Source organism: Aethalodelphis obliquidens, unplaced genomic scaffold (genome assembly GCF_003676395.1).
Source record: "Aethalodelphis obliquidens isolate GAN/ISIS:26980383/991018 unplaced genomic scaffold, ASM367639v1 scaffold80, whole genome shotgun sequence".
Taxonomy (NCBI): Eukaryota; Metazoa; Chordata; class Mammalia; order Artiodactyla; family Delphinidae; genus Aethalodelphis; species Aethalodelphis obliquidens.
This window is the reverse complement of record NW_020838024.1, coordinates 1,727,529-1,746,641: the sequence shown is the minus strand read 5'-3', so window position 1 is coordinate 1,746,641 and position 19,113 is coordinate 1,727,529. Positions and strand designations below refer to the sequence as shown.

General features: G+C 35.8%; 1 protein-coding gene across 10 annotated transcripts in view; it reads right to left on the bottom strand.

Moving 5' to 3' along the window:
- Positions 1–19,113, bottom strand: part of CPLANE1 (ciliogenesis and planar polarity effector complex subunit 1) — a 128,604-nt gene that overhangs the window by 95,397 nt on the left and 14,094 nt on the right. For 9 of the 10 annotated variants that reach the window (XM_027092644.1, XM_027092645.1, XM_027092638.1 and 6 more), the window contains 10 exons: positions 17,956–18,205; positions 17,634–17,789; positions 16,691–17,460; positions 15,944–16,152; positions 15,665–15,745; positions 12,373–12,537; positions 8,898–9,071; positions 4,958–5,186; positions 3,726–3,865; positions 913–1,130 (listed from right to left, as the gene is read on the bottom strand). In XM_027092644.1, the coding sequence (XP_026948445.1) occupies positions 913–1,130; positions 3,726–3,865; positions 4,958–5,186; positions 8,898–9,071; positions 12,373–12,537; positions 15,665–15,745; positions 15,944–16,152; positions 16,691–17,460; positions 17,634–17,789; positions 17,956–18,205 (2,392 nt within the window). Of the gene's footprint in view, positions 1–912; positions 1,131–3,725; positions 3,866–4,957; positions 5,187–8,897; positions 9,072–12,372; positions 12,538–15,664; positions 15,746–15,943; positions 16,153–16,690; positions 17,461–17,633; positions 17,790–17,955; positions 18,206–19,113 lie in introns of those variants that run through there. The other variant, XM_027092648.1, reaches the window with a different exon arrangement.

Below are 19,113 nucleotides of genomic sequence, written 5' to 3'. Positions count from 1 at the left end.
TGCTATTTATAAGACAGAACTATCAATTGAAAAGTATAGGAGAAAAAAATGACCTTTCAAATCAAAGAAAAATCAAACTAAGTCTTTCAAAAGAGGCACAGACAATGAGATGAATAAAAGACTAAAATAATGTATGGCTTGGGACTTCCCTGGTGGCACAGTGGTTAAGAATCCACCTGCCAATGCAAGGAACACGAGGTTCAAGCCCTGGTCCTGGAAGATCCCACATGCCGCAGAGCAACTAAGCCCATGCGCCACAACTACTGAGCCTGCACTCTACAGCCTGCAACCTGCAACTACTGAGCCCACATGCCACAACTACTGAAGCCCACATGCCTAGAACCCGTGCTCCACAACAAGAGAAGCCACTGCAATAAGAAGCCCACGCACCGCAACGAAGAGTAGCCCCCGCTCGCCACAACTAGAGAAAGCCCGCACACAGCAACGAAGACCCAATGCAGCCAAAAATAAATAAATAAATAAAAAATAATGTATGGCTTCTAAATTCTGACATTCTTTTTGCTACCCTAAACAAATGTTTATTTTTTAAAAATCTGGATACAGAGAAATATCTCTTAATTTTGTTTTATTATTGAAATAATTTTAACATTTATTGAATGCTTACTATGTGTCCTAGGCCCTAAAGTAAAAGCTTTTACAGGATATCTCATTTAATACTCTCAATAATGCTGTCAGAGGTACTATCATCAACTTCATTTTACAGATAAGGAAACTTAAACATCAGTTTAGTACATTGCCCAATATTACACAATAAATAAACAGCAAAGCTGGAATCCAAAAGTTAGCTTCAGAGCCTGCATTTTTAACTTGATGATTATTAACAAGTTGATTATTTTAAAAATTGGACAAAATCAACTTTAAATTAATTGAAAGATTAAGCATTAAGCTTACTTCACTAAGAATAGCTGGCTGAGGACAATATAATGGAGGAGCTGGAAGATACAAGCCGACCGGCACTAAGCCCCACAGTCTCTGACTGAAGTCCTTGGCAGAGTTTATCAGAAGCTGAAATGTCTCTGAAAGAATATCTGCATCAGCCATAACTGCTGCTTTCAGTACTTCCTGCACAGAACCAAATAGCAGATCTGCATCTTCTTCTTCAATGGGATCTAGCAAATACAAAATTAGGTAAAGTAGTTAAAATTTATATTATACTTTTCATGTTATTTTGTAGGATAAAATTTCATATCTGAAAAAGCTGATTGCCAAAAATGAACATATTGGTTGACATGCAAAACACCCAAACTTCTAGATAGAAACTTAATAAAGATTCTCTTACTTTTAAGATTATAGGTAATCAGAGCACAAAGACTTTTCCAAAATTATACAAGACACTGTAATAACAATTATATAATAAAAAATTCTTGGAATATAGTTGTGACTCAAAAATAATAATAAAAGAAAAAAATATTAATGGGAAAAATAAAATGTCAAGAAAGACTCCAAAATAATATACAACATTACATGAAGGCAGTGAGAGAGTAATTATTTTCTTTTTCATAATAGTCCATCACAGTACTTTTATAATAAAAAGGACTTGTGAAGCTAAAAATACCCCCAGAAATATACAAAATAGTCATACAGTATGGCTTCAATTATATAAGTGTATGTACATATGGAGACATGTTCCAGAAGGCAAAATGCAGAGATGCAGGTGGCAGAATTGGAGACTTACGCACTTTTATATTAGGAAATATTTTAAGCATACTTTAAGGTATAGAATATAATATGAAAACACTCACGTACTGACTTCATCCTTGTCTGATATTAACATGTTTCCTACATTCAATTTAGACTAAAAAAGAATGTTGCAAATACAGCTGAAATTCCTTAGGTACCAATCATATTTCACTTCCTCTCTCCAGAGGTAGTCACTATCCAGAATTTGGTGTGGCTCTACTGAAACTCCTATTACACATATGTTGTGTCTTCCACAACATTCTATACAAAGTTTAACTTCTCTTTCATATTTTCCAACTCTTTTCTTTATATCTATACATTTTTATCTCTCTCTATATATTTTTTTTGTGTGTGTATATATACAGAGATAGATCAAATTCATTTTCCAGTTCACTAACCATCTGCTGAGTTTTTTGTTTTTAAATCAGTTTGTTGAGGTATAATTTACGTGCACTAAAATTTATCCTTTTTAAGTGTACAGTTCAATGAGTTTTGTTTGTTTTCTGTTTCTTAAAATATTTATTTGGCTGCACTAGGTCTTAGCTGTGGCACGTGGCTTAGTTGTGGCATGCAGGATCCAGTTCCCTGACCAGGGATGGAATCTGGGCCCCCTGCACTAGGAGTGCAGAGTCTTAACCACTGGACAACCAGGGAAGTCCCCAGGTCAATGAATTTTGACATTTTCATCACTCCACAAAAGTTCTTATACCCTTTTGTTGTCAATTCCCCCCTTACTCTCATGTAACCATTGATCTGTTTCTTGTCCCTATAGTGTTGTTTTTTATAAAATCACATAAATGGAATCACACAGTGTGTAGTTTTATTTCTGAGTTCTTTCATTCAGCATAATGGTTCTTCAATTCATCCATGTTGTTGCATGTTATCAGTAGTTTGCTACTCTTTATTAATTATTATTCCATTGTACAGATAAATGGCAATTTGTTCTTCCATCCACAAGTTGATAAGCATTTGAGTTGTTTCAAGTTTTTGGCTATTATGAAAAAGCTGCTATGAACATTCAATATACAGGTTTTTCAGTGGACCTATGTTTTTATTTTTCTTGGGTAAATACCTAGGGGTGGAATCCATTGACTGTTTCTCTTTCTTTCTGACCCCTGGAAATTTCCCTTACTTTCTTTAAATCTTAGCCTTTAAATGCATATCTTTATATTTTATCTAGAAACACACTGTATCTATGTATTTATTGTAGGAGAGTTTTCAGATCATCTGAAACAATATATTGCCAGAACTGGATGTTCAGACTGGGAATTTTTTAGTCCTTTTTTTCAAAATCAACTTTCATGTAGATACATTATCTTTTCATTTACTTAAAAAAAAACCTGACAGAAAATTATCAAAGAAATTTTCAGTCTGATTTCCAAGTATTATGAATTCTTTCCAGAAAGAGAAGTTATAATTAATAAGCTCTAGGAATCTAGAGAAGTCTCACTCCTTAATGGAGACAAGCACTAATAAAACAAAACAGCTATCCTGGTTTTATCATTAAATATATGACTTTAAATAACAGACTTCATTACTTTTTGTCTAAATTTCCCCCTCTTTAAAACAGACGAATTTTATAGGGCTCCTGGGTAAATCCATGTATTACATGTAATATTATATTATTTTTTTATAATACCACTCAGAACTTTTCAAATTAAAAGCAAAAAACAACTCTACGATTTATGCATTAGGCAAGAGGTTCTAAGTACCCCTTGACATCTGAGATTCTACGATTCTATGACTGCAAAAGAAAACAATCTAAATGCAGCAAAATACCACTAGTATAAAGAAAGGCTATGTATGGAAAATCAGAATATCATTCAGATACTGAACATTGTATTTTGAACTGCATCAGTTTGGGATGCTCCCATTATTAAGAATAAATAGCAAAATCTTATTTTTGATAAGCTTATTACTTCAAAGCATTAATATATGTGTGGGTACTTAAAAGCTTTTTAAAATACCATAAGCTTTATATTAATTAAGCCGATACATGTGTCGACCATACATAGGTAACACACCTGTAAACTGTTTGTATTTTGAGCCCATTTCTTTTTTTGCTTCCAAAGAGGCCGGCTGACCTAAAAAACACTGCAGTTTTTCCTGGAAAATCTGTGCTGGAGTCATATTTAATGGTAGATTCAGACCCTTTTTCCTGGACCTGAAATCACATCAAATTAAGGGAAAAGAATACAAATTTTGAAAAAAGGAAACATACACACATCAAGAGCTAAACATGAAATTTTAAAGAACAGAGAAATTCACTTTATTCATCCTATATTTAGACAAGAAATAAGCAAGGAAATACTGTATTAAGGATAGTATTAAGGCTTTCCATAATTATGGTACTAATATATCTCCTCATCCTTACCTCCCACTGCTGCCCTACAAATGTACTCTATCCAAACCAAGCCAAACTTGCTTTTGCCATATGCCTTTGCTCACATTTGGAATGTTCTCTCTCCCTACAGCTACTCAGTTTGTCAAGATCCCATCTTCCCTTCAATGCCCATCTCAAATGACATCTCCCACATAAAGTATTTCCTGTCCTTCCCTCACTTGATACTAGTGCTCTCCCTACTGTACCACGGGCACTTTTCTTACCATACTATGTAAATTGTAATAATGTTTTGTCCTATTTTCCCTATTAAACTATAAATGCCTAAGCATAGAAACTATGTACCATTTAAGTTTACAATCCACTAAAACACCTGGCATAGAGCTTGATACAGAGTTACTTAATAAATAAACATACATTGAATTATTGAATTAAAAAATATAGAAGACACAGCAATACCATAACCTTCAGAATAGTTAAAATATAGGGATTCATTTGATTAGCTTAAAACTCAAATCCTGTTTGGGAAAGACAAACTTTCCCATTGACTATAGGCCCTTTGAGGGCACTACTAACAAATTAATGTGCTAAATAGATGTTTTAACACTGTAAGTAAGCCTCTGATCTGTCCAATACAGTAGCCACTAGATGTATATAGCCCTCTAAATTTAAATTAATTAAAATTAGATGGAAAATCCAGTTCCTTGGTCTTACTATCCACATTTCAAGTGCTCAATAAATACATGTGGCTAGTAGCTATCAGATTGGGTAGCACATATAGAATATTTCCATTACTGAAAAAAGTTCTATTGGACAATGCTGAACTAAGGATTCCACAAAATGCATAAATACCAGCAATGACTGAAATAAAAAATATTTTAGATGACACCATCATACTTTCCTAAAAATACATACCTTGTGAAATTGCTATCATGTTTACAGAACAGCTGCAAGGCCACACCAATGGAAACAGACGTCTTCCAGTCTCCAAGTTTCTGTGCCAACCACACAGCTTCTGGAACCAGGCCACCAATAAATAATAATTCAAGGGCATATTCAACTGTCCACACATTAGAAAGATTCTGCTCTCTAACAACACTGGCCACCTTCGAGTGTTGCAGAGGAATAAGTCGAAAGGGCTGCTCTGTGAGTAAATTAAAGAAAATGGATTTTACAATTATATATACAAGAACTCACACCTCTTTTTATAGATCTCTTCAATCAGTATTTCCTACACAAAACCACAACAAGGAAGATACATACAAAATGGCCTAAAATAATGCTTAACGTACTCTAGAATAGTCTTTTTAACATTGAACACTGTGTCTCTTTAGTGGGTCATGAAGCAAATGTCAGCATTCCTAAAAACATGAAACTGAGTAGACACAGAAACAAAAGAGACAGTATCAGAGTGCATTACACAAAATAAAGGTAAATAAGTACAGTTTAATGAAACTTTTTGGTCAGATAATATAAACGTACACACACACGTAAACGTACCGGTCACAGTGTACAGTTTACTACTGTGGGCTGCTCTGAAATATATAGCTATTTCTCCTACTGCATTATGAAATCTGGAGGGTAGAGACTGCATCTTACCTGAATTTGCATTCCTCATAGTGTCATGGGATAAAAATCTAGTTTGAGGTAATACTCAAGCATATTAAATGTTCAATGTTCAGTGTTTAACAGAAAGTAGAAAACTGTGATTTTCAGTAATCCTGAACAAATGACAAGATTTCAGTCTGGCCTGAGATTAAATACAAAGGGTAATAATATCCTTCTCCCCAGCCTTCTGAATCTTTCCCTAATTAAAGTAACTTGAATGAGAAATTTGAAAATACTATGACAGAACTGTTATCTTTTAAAAAATACATATTGCTAAGATTTTCACTCACTCCCTCAAAATAAAACTGGTAATTAGTATATGTAGGTTTTTGCTCCTTGAAATGAAATGATTAGTTTCTTATGTGATCTACATAGGCTCTGCCCACACCAAGCACTAACATTTTAGCTCTTTGACAAAGATATGGAAAGAAACGAAAAATTTAGTCAATCGATGACTGTTTGATTCTGCATAGGCAAACAGCCAGGAGACTGATTAAATTTTTCCAGTTTTTAATTCACTATGAGTAAGTCATTGTACCATTAAAAGAATTTGAATGATTTAATTTTCTGAAATTTTTACTGCTTTCACACAGCAAACATCATACCAAATAAGCAACTCAAATCCGCAATACATTCTGCCACTAGTTCTGATTTAAAAGATTAACATGAAATATATTCTAAGTCAAGCCTGCTAATATCATTTGTCAAGACAGAGGGAGATTAAAGAAATTAAAGGATATATAACAAGTTTCAGATATTTAAATTGTCAACAATCATAGTCTAGTCTCGGGCATAGGAAAAGAACACAAGGTCTTCTCTCCTACTCTCTCCTCTAACTGGGAAGATATTTACGTAGGGAATAAAAAGGTGTGTCTCTGAGCTTTTATGAACATTTATGAGTCTGCCCAGAAACAATTCAATAACTCTGTCACTTTTCTTCACAAAGTGTGATAAATATCAGTCTCCCTTAGGTATGTAAAGTCATCTGTAAAGATAAAAATCATTAGCAAAGAGCAAAAGTCCTATAAATATTGTAGGACAGAAAGATAAGAAATTGAGATAAATCTTCTGAATACCAGGATTGTACCTTTTTTTTTTTAAGATTTTTCTAAAAACCACATGAGGGCTTCCCTGGTGGCGCAGTGGTTAAGAATCCACCTGCCAATGCAGGGGGCACAGGTTCGAGCCCTGGTCCAGGAAGATCCCACATGCCGCAGAGCAACTAAGCCCGTGCGCCACAACTACTGAGACTGCGCTCTAGAGCCCGCAAGCCACAACTACTGGGCCCACGTGCCACAACTACTGAAGCCCACGTGCCTAGAAGCCACCACAATGAGAAGCCCGTGCACAGCAACGAAGACCCAATGCAGCCATAAATAAATAAATAAATATTTTTAAAAATTAAAACCACATGAGTTCTGCCTCTCTCCTTCAGTAAAATTATATGGATTAAGGATACAATTTGTTATCAGAAACATTATTACCAAAAATAGGGAGCACAAGTAGTAAATACCTCACTTGTGACAAAATAAAGAGAGCTTAAATAAAAAACTATTGTAATAATTAGTGTCAAATGTACAAGGAAATAAGTAATATCCAACTGAGAGGTTCAGTCAGAGGAAAGCATAAAGTGAGAGAAAGCAGCACAGGCTGTTCTCAGGGAGAAAAGGAGGGAGCACCAGCTGAAACTGAGTTAGTGGCCAACGGAGAAGGAAAGGGGAGAAGGTAGATCCTGGAAAAACAGAGCACCTGTTTCTCTGTTTACACCAGCTCCCTAAGAGAAGCCATAATCAGGTCAGGGCCAACTTTTCTTCCCCAGGGAAGCAGACACCTCTGAAAAGGAACCTCTAGACAATTTCCTTTCTGATCCTACCTTACATACAAGGCTCTCCAGGGTCTAGAAGCTCCTGAAAACCCTGAGGACACTAGAGTCTAACACTACTGTTGAAGCATCCAAGTGGGTGAGGACAGTCCTCCACTCCCACCCACACCCTGAGAAAATTAGAGTCCAAACACATAGTTCAAAATCCAGAGTTCTGTGATTAAATCTGATGACCACTTGTTGCTACTCCTATTAAACTTCTAATTATATTACATCTTGTACTACTCTAATCTATGTGTGCTTTGTACATGTTTATCAGTTCGTGTTATTTCCTGCTTAAAGCCCTCCAATAACTTCCCACTGTACCTTAAGTAAAATTCAGATTTCATACCCTGGCTTACATCACCTGGCCATCTATCTCTGTCTTCATCTCATACCACTCTCTACCTCACCCTCTGTGCTCCAGCTACACCAGTCTTCCAGTTTCTCAGACACATCAAGTTTGTCCTTGCTCTAGAGCCTTTGCACAGGCTCAGCGTATAATGCTCTAAGTCCTATGCGTCCATGGCTGGCTCCTTCTTGTCATTAAGAGTTCAGCTTAAATGTCACCCCCGCAGAGAGCTCTTCCCTAAAGTCACCACCTCTACTACCGACTCAGTCACAATACATTTCTCTATTTAGTTCTCTGCATAATAATTGTCACCATTTGACAGATCTTTGTTTATATATGCATCTATTTAATTTTCCATCTCAATCTATTAGATGTACTTCCATAAAAGAACAGGTATTTCATCTGTTTTGTTCATGGCAGTTAGGATAAATCTGTTCCAAATGTCAAGACAAGACAAAACTACAGATGTTTTCATATTATTAATTTCATATGGTGCAAGCTAATATATTTCCAGCACCTACAACACTACTTGACACATAGCAGGCACTAATAAAAATTATTGGAATGAATGAATATCATAGAAATCTGTGTACATGCTTATTTCCATTAGGGTAGGGCAGTTACCTCACACAGATTAGGTACATTTTGACTCTATTAATGAAATGATTAAGTAGAGCAAAGAAAATGATTCAAATAAAATTATAAAAGTAAAATGTCCAAATAAAATTAAATTCTAAATTAGCATACTCAAAATTTGTTAAATTACATTTTTATAGCCCTTTTACTTTAAAAATGGAAACTTTATAAATGCCAATGTGTCCAAAATTCCCAATTTAAAAATACATATTCAATAAAAACAAGTCCAAAGCAATTACCTTTCTCAGATTATATTCATTCATAAACAGTCACTTGTGTATCTCCTTAGCGTTCAGGCACTGAGCTAGAACAGTTTTATTTCCATGGACTAATGATCACCGTATAATATGATTTTAAATATTACGTGCAAAAACAAGGTGAGAAAATTATTTGTTTACCTGTTTTAATATGAAGGGGAGGAAGAACATTCACATTGTGAGGTGGCAAAATGCAAAGCAGCTGATTGGTGAAATAGGAAGCCATGAAGCGGGCCATGGACTGGACAACCCTCACCGCCGCTTCAGGATGAACGTTTCCAGTCACTCCAAACTCACAATGAGACTTCTCAGGAACTGCAGGATGCACCAAATGACCAAAGGAGATTCTGATCAAACTATCAAAAGTAGTAATATTTAAGTTCCCAACATTATGCAAGAAGAAAATTATAATTACAACTTTTTTCTGAGATGAACACCCATGGCCTACACAAGTTAATTTATAATAGCTATCTACACTTCTTGAAGACAACAGAACAAAAATAATGAGCTCATAATTATGAGCACATACACTTAGGAACTCTTTTAACCTCAAGCTACTAGTTTTACCTAAAAACATGGAAGGATCTATACAAACAATCCAGCCATAATGGACTTGCAAGTTTAGCATTTCATTATTTATTTTCCCTTCTTTCTTCCCTTTCTAATTTTCTTTCTTTAATGAAAGGAGGCAGGGTTTACTACAAAGATAATCTGAAAAGCACCAGGGCAGTGATTCTTCATGCTTTTTTCTGTACCATTAGGTCTGGATATTATGATATACTTCCATTAGTAAGAGTAAGTCCTTACCATAAGATTCTTCTGGGAGGTATGGACAAAAGGAACACGTGGAGTGGAGGGAGAAGGCAGGGGAGGGAGAGAGTTACATCACTATTTCTAGGATGATTCTGATATAAACTAGTAGGAGCAAACATGTGTCATCCCTATTTGAAAATCAAAACTCAATAATATAAATTGGCATTCAGATATATGTAAATAAACAGTTAAAACTATTAAACACAGATAAATACTAAGTTAACATTAATTTTTATAAAATGTATGGCCCCAACAATGGCAAAGTATCTTTCTTTCTCAGAAGTCACTTGGGGGGAATTCCCTGGTGGGCCAATGGTTAGGACTCCGTGCTTCCACTGCAGGGGTCCCGGGTTTGATCCCTGGTTGTGAGAACTAAGATCCCACAAGCCACGTGGCACAGCCAAAAAAAAAAAAGAAAAAAAAGAAAGGAAGTCACTTGGTAGGTATTCATAATAATATTAAGTTCGATATGTGTATGGCCATTTCTATCTTGTCACTTCTTGGAAGCTTGTGCCTGGTTTCCTCCGGACTTCACCCCATGCTCCTTTTCCCTTTGCTGATTTTGCTTTGTATCCTTTCATTGTAATGAATCATAGGTGTGAGTACAACTATATACTAGGCCCTGTGAGTCCTCCCTGTGAATCCCTGAACGTGGGGGTAGTCTTGGGGACTCCTGACCCAGTAGGGATATGATTAATATACTCTAAACAATTGTCATTAAAAATTAAAACAAATACATTACAATAGGTTCAACTTATCTTGAAATTTATTATCATGTCATGACAATACCACCAAAAAAAAAAGAATATCAGTCAGTTAAAAAGTCACACACACACACACAAAAAAAAAAGTCACACATAAAAGTCTTCCACTCATACACAGCTACCAGTCCTTTTGGAGGGCAATTTGACACCAGGTATCAGAAGTCTTAAAACCATGGATTCTCTTTGATCCTGTAACCTCATTTCTCAAAATTTAACCTAGAGATATTATTAGTAATGTTCACAAAAATTTATGTACACTACAGCATTATTTAAAACATCAACAGTAAATAGGTGGCACCAATCTAAAATGTGCAATAATGAGGAAAAGGCTTAATAGGTTTTTAAAAAGAATTATTTACATTGGAAAATATTCATCATAATATTAAGTTTAAAAGATTATAAAACAGAATATACATACATAAATGTATATAGACAAAAAAGGGTAGATTAAGTGATTTTATTTTCTTCTTTAAACCTTTCCATATTTCAAAATTGTCTAAAATGAACTTGTACTACTTCTGTAATGAACACAAACATTTAAAAAGACAAATATCACCAAAAGTAAGAAATCTATAAACAGTGGCTGCATATGACATCACTTATATGTGGAATCTAAAAAGATGATACAAATGAACTTATTTACAAAACAGAAGCAGACTCACAGACATCAAAAACAAACTTATGGTTACCAAAGGGGAAAAGTGAGGGGGAGGGATAAATTAGGAGGTTGGGATTAACAGATACACACTACTATATAAAAACTAGATAATCAAGAAGGACCTACTGTATAGCTCAGGGAGTTCTACTCAGTATTCTGTAATAACCTACGTGGGAAAAGAATCTGAAAAAAAATGGATATACGTATAACTGAACCACTTTGCTGTATACCTGAAACTAACACAACATTGTAAATCAGCTACACCCCAGTATAAAATAAAAATTAAATTTAAAAAAAAATGCAGAGAAAATATGAATACCAGAATAAAAATGTCATGGTATTCTACCATCTATCTCACCTCAAAAAAAACAAAACAAGGGGCTTCCCTGGTGGCGCAGTGGTTGGGAATCCGCCTACCAATGCAGGGGACGCGGGTTCGTGCCCCGGTCCGGGAAGATCCCACATGCCGCGGAGCAGCTGGGCCCGTGAGCCATGGTCACTGAGCCTGCGCGTCCGGAGCCTGTGCTCCGCAATGGGAGAGGCCACAACAGTGGGAGGCCTGCGTACCACAAAACAACAACAACAACAGCAACAACAAAAAACAGTGGCTGAAGCCAAAGAAACCAACACTGTTCTGATAAACTAGTGAAAATCAAAGAAAGGGTTTTACGTAAAAGATGGGCCCCACTTCTCAAACTATTTTTAGAAGACTTTGTAAACTAACTTCTTTTGATCACTATTTTCCATCAGTAAAATGATGTTCTAAACCAATAATCAGTTATTAGAAAAAAACCAAAACAAACAAACTCCATTAGTCATGAACTCCATTTAGAAAGTTCTGATATATTGAGCCGTTCTGACACATTCATACGCATAGTATATATCTAATGGTCTACGACCGTATAACTATTATAACTATATTATGTGTTCATTCATATATATCTTTTACTCTGGTTACTGCTTAACTTAAATACACCTCTTTTAAAAAGGACAATCTAAATATTCTGCAGCCTATTAAGCAATTTTAAAAAGACTCAGAATACCTCAGAAAGAGATTTTCATCACTTTACTAAACAACCTTAAGCAACCATTAAAGAAAATATAAACATATCAAGGAAAAGTACTTGGGTACCTGATATTATGTCTAACAAATAGGGCTGTGATACAACAATTGTATCAGTTCAGCAGGCAATTACTGCTAAGCCTAGAGACCCAAAGATTAAAAACAAACAAAAACATGATCCTTGCTACTGAGAAGCTGACAGTCCAAAATTTACCACAATAGGGCAGAGCAACCAACTTTTATGTATAAGCAATTTCATATCTATACTTATAAATACAAAGTATTAACATTAAACAAACTGATTTTTGAAAAGCATACCTGAACAATCTTCCTCTTCTTTTACAGGTAGGTGGGACCATATCAGTATTTCTCTTACTAGCTGATCACATAATCCTTGAGCATCATTTAAATTATAGTTATAGAGGTGGCAGTACAAAAGGGAAAGATAATAGCGTATCTGAAGAAAACATATCCTTCTTCCTCCTTAAACAGGGAAGAATTACATTTACATTAAAAACATGTTAGCTAGGTAATGTTCTTGAGCTAGGTAGCTAGGGTAGACAGGAATGTTCAGTTTATAAAAATTCATCAAGCTGTACATTCATGTTATGTGAACTTTTCTGTACCTGTTTTATACTTTAATAAAAAACAGGTAAGCAATATTTTGTTCTTTTCCATTTTAAGTTCTGAACAATTTTATTTTCTTTGATCAGGCCCTAGGATGACTAAGAATTTATCCAAAGAGAGCTGCACATCCTCCTTATCTCGGTACTAAGGTCCACTAACGACATCTATCTCAAGTACACATGGTATGAAACAGAAGGGAACATGCTAAAAATAAAATTTTTTTAAAAACCACACAAGAAATCATACGAATATCAGACTGTCAAAGAGACTTTCCAAAGGAGAAGAAACACTATCCAATAAGATAGGAGTCCCTGACCACTGCCTTCAAACATCTGAAGGGTGCTTAGGACTGAGACTGCTGGCTGCCTACTCCTTATCTATTCTTTCTGAGTAAAAGAACTCTAATTTTGTTTGAGGTTACAATGCACCCAGATCACAGTTTCTTGCTAGATATGGCCATGTGAAAATATGACAACTTCTGAACCAAGAGATAATATTGTATAGAACTGCTAGAAAAGCTGCTTAAAGAGAGGTAACTCAACTAGGAGGTACACCCTTTTCTTGCCCTTCCTGCCTTCCTCCTTTCTGTTAACTAGATTATGTACATGATGCCTGAGACTTCAGCACCCATCTTAACTCAACTTAAGACTGGAAGCAACGCACTAAGGACGACGGTGTAGAAAAACTAAAGGAGCATGAGTCCTTGATGAGACCACAGAAACACCGAATCAGCCCCAGACTATCAACTTCTGGCCTCATTTCCTAAGAAAGAGAAATAAACTTCTTTCTTGTTGAAGCTAGTTATTTTCAGTCTCCATTACAAGAAACCATACCAAATGGATACAGATGGAAAAGAAATTAAATGAAAAGGTCTACAATGAGACTCACTATGAAAACTTTTCTTCATGAGAACTTATCACCTTGAATGTCACTCTTCTTCATCCAGTTGGACAATCCCCAAATCTGAGAACTACAGTAGACTTCTCTACTCAAGTCCAATTGATCAAACCTCTTAAATACCTGACAAATGTGACTTCTGTCCTCCAGTACTCTTGATGTTGCTTTGGTTCAGGACCTCCTCAACTAACTGTCTTGCTTCTAGGTAAAACCCACATCTCTACACCACATTCCTACGAATGGCCCTCAATAATGTACTGAAGTGATCTTTCCAAATGGCCTATATTTATTTGAAAAGTTCTTTTTCTTACATAAAGTATCTTAACTGACCCCACTGTCTTCAGGATAAAATCTTAATCCCATGGCACTGCAGAATATCTTCCTTTATCATCTGTTCTCTACCTCTCACTTTAGCACTCACCACCCTATCCTCAATATTACACACATATTTCAAATAATCTGGTCCTGTTAAAACTACCTGCACGTTTACCAAACTGCCATGGTTTCCCATGCCTTTTTGCTTTAGGAATGCTATATCCTTTGGTAAACCATTCCCACTCCTTCAATTGGACAATTTTCACTCAATTTTAAATGTCAGCTCCTCCAGGTTTTCCCCAGGCTGATGTTTGCACTCCAGCTCAGACTGTGTGCTTTCCCGGAACCTACCATAAAACATAATTAGAAACATGCTAGTTGTTTAGGTGATCTATCCTCCAGATTGTGGGCAACTTTAGGGTAAACTTGTTTATTTCAGTTATTCCTACTGCCTAATACACATAGCAGGCCCTCAATAAATACCGGTTAAGTAGATAAATTAATGAAACATACAAAGCCACATCAGTCAGAAAATAAATTTAATAATTGGCCAAACCTGACCAGGTAGTAGTTGCAGTCAAGGATAGCTCCAAGGTCACTATCTGAGAACCTCTGTCATCTTACTCATACCCTCAGCCCTATATCATAAAAGCTATCACCAGTTTCTAGAATCCACACCCCTAGATTCTCATCAAAACCTCGATGCAGGAGACCTTCCCTGTTGGTCCAGTGGTTAAGAAACCGCCTTCCAATGCAGCAGACACAGGTTCAATCCCTGGTCGGGGAACTAAGATCCCACATGTCATGGGGCAACTAAGCCTGCACACCACAACTTCTGAGCCTGCGAAACGCAACTACTGAGCCCATACGCTCCAGAGCCTGAGTGCCACAACTAGAGAGAAGCCCGTGTGCTGCAATGAAGATCCTGCGTGCCGCAACCAAAACCCAATGCAGCCAAATAATATTAAAAAAAAAACTCCATGTAGCCCATAATAAGTCTAACTCACAAGAAATTCTTTTTTTTTTAATTTTTTAATCTTATTTTATTTTTGGCTGCGTTGGGTCTTGGTTGCTGCACGCGGGCTTTCTCTAGTTGCAGTGAGCGGGGGCTGTTCTTCATTGCAGCTTCTCTTTGTTGCAGAGAACGGGCTCTAGGGGTGCAGGCTTCCGTAGTTGTAGCACGCAGGCTCGGTAGTTGTGGCATGTGGGTCCAGTTGCCCCATGGCATGTGGGATCTTCTCAGACCAGGGCTCGAACCCGTGTCCCCTGCACTGGCAGGCAGATTCTTAACCACTGCGCTACCAGGGAGGTCCGACAGGAAATTCTTAAAGTTGAATTACTTAAGGGCAGAGAGCCTTAGCTCCATGTTTCTATAAGTCTGTAATAAGGTGACAAATTATCTGACCCATAGTTTCTCGTTTAGATACTTACAGTGCACTAAATGACAAAATATATATTTTTTAAATTTGGGATTAAGTCTCATTTTTTTCCCTATCAACAATCAATGACAGGTTCCATCACTAATCAAAAAAAGGACAGAGGAGCCTTACCTATGGATAACAGAAAAAATTCTTGGTGCTACAATTTCCAAGACTAAGAATAATTTTAAATAACTATTTCTGACAGTAAAGGTACCTACAATATGTATTCTATTTGAGCATTAAGAAATTGTGAGCACTCAGAAATCTGAAATAATTTTGAAGCTCAACAGCATGCTAGAATATGGTCCTACCAATATTATGGCAAATATTATTTTTTAACACTCCCCTACCTTTCTCTTGGGTTTCTTGAAGAGCTTTCTTCCATAGTTGAACAGACTTTTCATATGATCCTAATAGGAAACACTCTTCCCCTACAAAGTTTTTAACCAAAAATTAGTGCTGGTTAATTAAATTCCTTTATAAACACGTACTTGTTTTAAAATTTAGTGGATACAACTCCACCAGAAATTATTTTGAAAAGCAAATAATTGCAACCAATTAATAAAATCAAAGTCCAACTAACTATATCACTTATTCCTGGAGTTAGAAATTGTTTATAAGATACTGACCATTGATAGATTTAAGTTCTAAGGTCTGGTTCAAGAGAACTCCAGCAGTCTGCAATTTAGCCTGTATATGACATAACAGGGACTTGACAGTAGATGCTTCATGTGTCATCTTTTCAGTTAACTGTATGTCATCTTCAGGAACGCTTTGACTTAATTGTGTTTGATACCATAAAGTTTTTCTGTACAATACTCTCCAGAGAACAATCAATCTGCACACAAAATCAGGTAATCATAAGAATCAAATTTCAGACTAGCGATAAGAATGAGTATAGCCTCCTCATTAGCCTTTTTATTTCTGCATGTATTCTTCACTGAGGTAATAACATGTATACAAACTGATCAGATTTAAATATAGCACAAAGTCCACCAATCGAAAAATGCATATTTTTAAAACTTTCATAAATGCTTTATGTACCTGTGGTCATTTTTCTATAGTGCTTATCTAAACCAAAATCCTTCAACAGTATCATGGATGCCCAAGACTAATAAAATATATGTGTTGAATAATATTTGGCATAAATTCTATAACATAAAATCTATAATGCTGAGTGCTAATGGGTTCAAGGTTTCTTTTGAGGGTGATAAAAATATTCTGGAATTTGTGCTAATAGTTCTACAAGCCTGTGACTATACTAAAGATCACTGAATTGTACACTTTAAAATGGAGAATTTTACAGTATGGGAATTATATCTCAATTTTGAAAAATCTATAAAGCTGATGGTCTCCTAATATTAAAGTCATTATACCTGTGTCCTGGCTGTTGAACAAAATTTAATACTTGAGGACGAATCTTGAAAGACGAATTCCAAGACCAGTTTTTCCGAGCACCACTGTCTTGAAACATTTGAAAAATGGGCACCACCAATGAGTCTTGCTTTGCTGTTCTACTTCCATCAGTTGATGCTGAAATAACTTCTGGTTGAAGACTGTATACGCCATTTAAATGATCAGCTACCATTCTGAGTAAATGAAAACAGGCTAAAAGCTTCTTTGAGAATAACTGTTTCTGTTGCTGCTGTGTCAGCAAAAGCTTTATAGTATTTGAGGTCAGCTTTACCAAATGTCCTACATCTTGTCTGTATCTCATATCCCAGTACTGGATTGATAAACACTGATGGAAAAGTTGAAAGATACAAAGTACCCATGCATTATGTCTTGGGCTCTTGCTTAAAAAAAGATCAAGTTTGGGGAAAGGACATTTTATAAATTGAAGAATGTACAAAAAATGAGTGATACAAACTACTGTGTAATTTAACATTAAATTTTTTTCTGTCACATTTTTTGAAATTCCTATAGTCCATGCTGCAAGGAGATTTTTCTGGACAGAATGCAGTTCTGTAACAGTTTTATCTGTCTCCTCAGTATTATCTTTTGCATGTATGGTATCAAACATAAAAGCAAATTCCAATCTTCCTTCTTTGGCACTACTAAACAATAGATCATTCTTTTGGTTCCAAAAAGAAAATAAGTTGTTTGGAAAATGTTCGCCTTCATTAGTTTCTTCGGCTTCAAAATCCTAAAACATGAGTGAAAAAAATTATACTTAATATCATTTGATTCCTTACAAGTAGAATCACTTTAGTGCTCTCAAATTTCTCTTCCCTTTAATGAAAGAAAAAGAAAATATGTTTCTTGGAATAAAGTCAATACGTAACTGTTCAAAGTAAATAAAACATTGTTACTAAGTACCTGCAAATCTGCTGTTTTTTCATTTAACTTCATTGTTTCTTCTGCCTGCAAGAATCTGGGAACAGTAGAATCCGCTAAATTTTCATTTCCATGGTGTTTTAACAAGCTAGATCTTAGGGAATCCAGTGATTGCAAGTTCAGCCCTTGGCCTTTTGGCTATAGAAGAAAAAAGATTTCCAGAGCAAAATTTTATCGATAATTGTACTACAAACAATTAAAACATCTATAGATAACTGTATACAATCCAAGGCTGTCAGTATAGTTTTAAATTTGAAAGGACTAAGAAGTCAACTTTTACTAATGGTACCAAAAAGCACTATACCTTAGACAATATCAAACTTTGGTATGTTTTCTCAAGCCTCTGTGTTGAATCAAGTAGAAGGGATCTCATGAGCACTGATGGAGACAGATTATCAAGAAATCGAAGGGTTGTGACCATGTATCCATCAGAAATAATGAGGTAGGGTAACCGTGAATGTGCTTTTATAGAAAATCTCTGTCTCATAGGGTCACTATCAGAAGCTGATGAATCTACAGAATTATCTGAATCTTGAAGTGTAAACTGCTGTGGTCTAGCAAACAAACACCAAAATTCAAGAATTAGTAAGAGAAAAATCTTAAAGGAAACAATTATGTTATTGCAAAGAAAAAACAAAACAATTAAAAGTTCCAGAATGATGAAAATGCAAGCAAATTAAATGCAAAAATATTAAATGTGCATATATCTATGAGGAAAACATAAGTGATTAAATAATACAGAGGTTTATGTGTTTTTTTAAAATTTTCCCAGCATTGTGGCACTTACTCTGTCTTGTTTTTAATCTAGTTTTATACAACCTTTTCCAGAAAATAATTAAGGCAGTTCATTTTTACTATTGAAGAGTTAGTTACCTTTCCTTCTTACTATCTATTTAAATATACTTATAAGAATATAATTAGGAGCTATAAGTATATTTGTTATTAAGGAGGAGAAAGAAAAGAAACAGAGGACATTTGGAGAGGATGGTGATAAGTATAATTTTACCAGCTTAAGATTAAATCTGACTGAGTTTCCACATAAGTGTAGTTATTTATTGTTTTGGTGGTGTACCTGATTCTGATTACTTAATATCACTGATTATTAACTTTGGAGCTTTATAACTATAAAGAGAATAGCAAAAATATAATTTTTTTTCTGGTTAGGAAACGAATCAAATATAGATTTTATTAGCCAAAGGCTCCACAATAGAAGATTGGTTTCAGAATGTACATGCTGTGAAATTTATAAAACCATTAAAAAGTGACTCCATGGGGCTTCCCTGGTGGCGCAGTGGTTGAGAGTCCGCCTGCCGATGCAGCGGACATGGGTTCGTGCCCCGGTCCGGGAAGATCCCACATGCCGCGGAGTGGCTAGGTCCGTGAGCCATGGCCGCTGAGCCTGCGCGTCCGGAGCCTGTGCTCCGCAACGGGAGAGGCCACAACAGTGAGAGGCCCGCATACC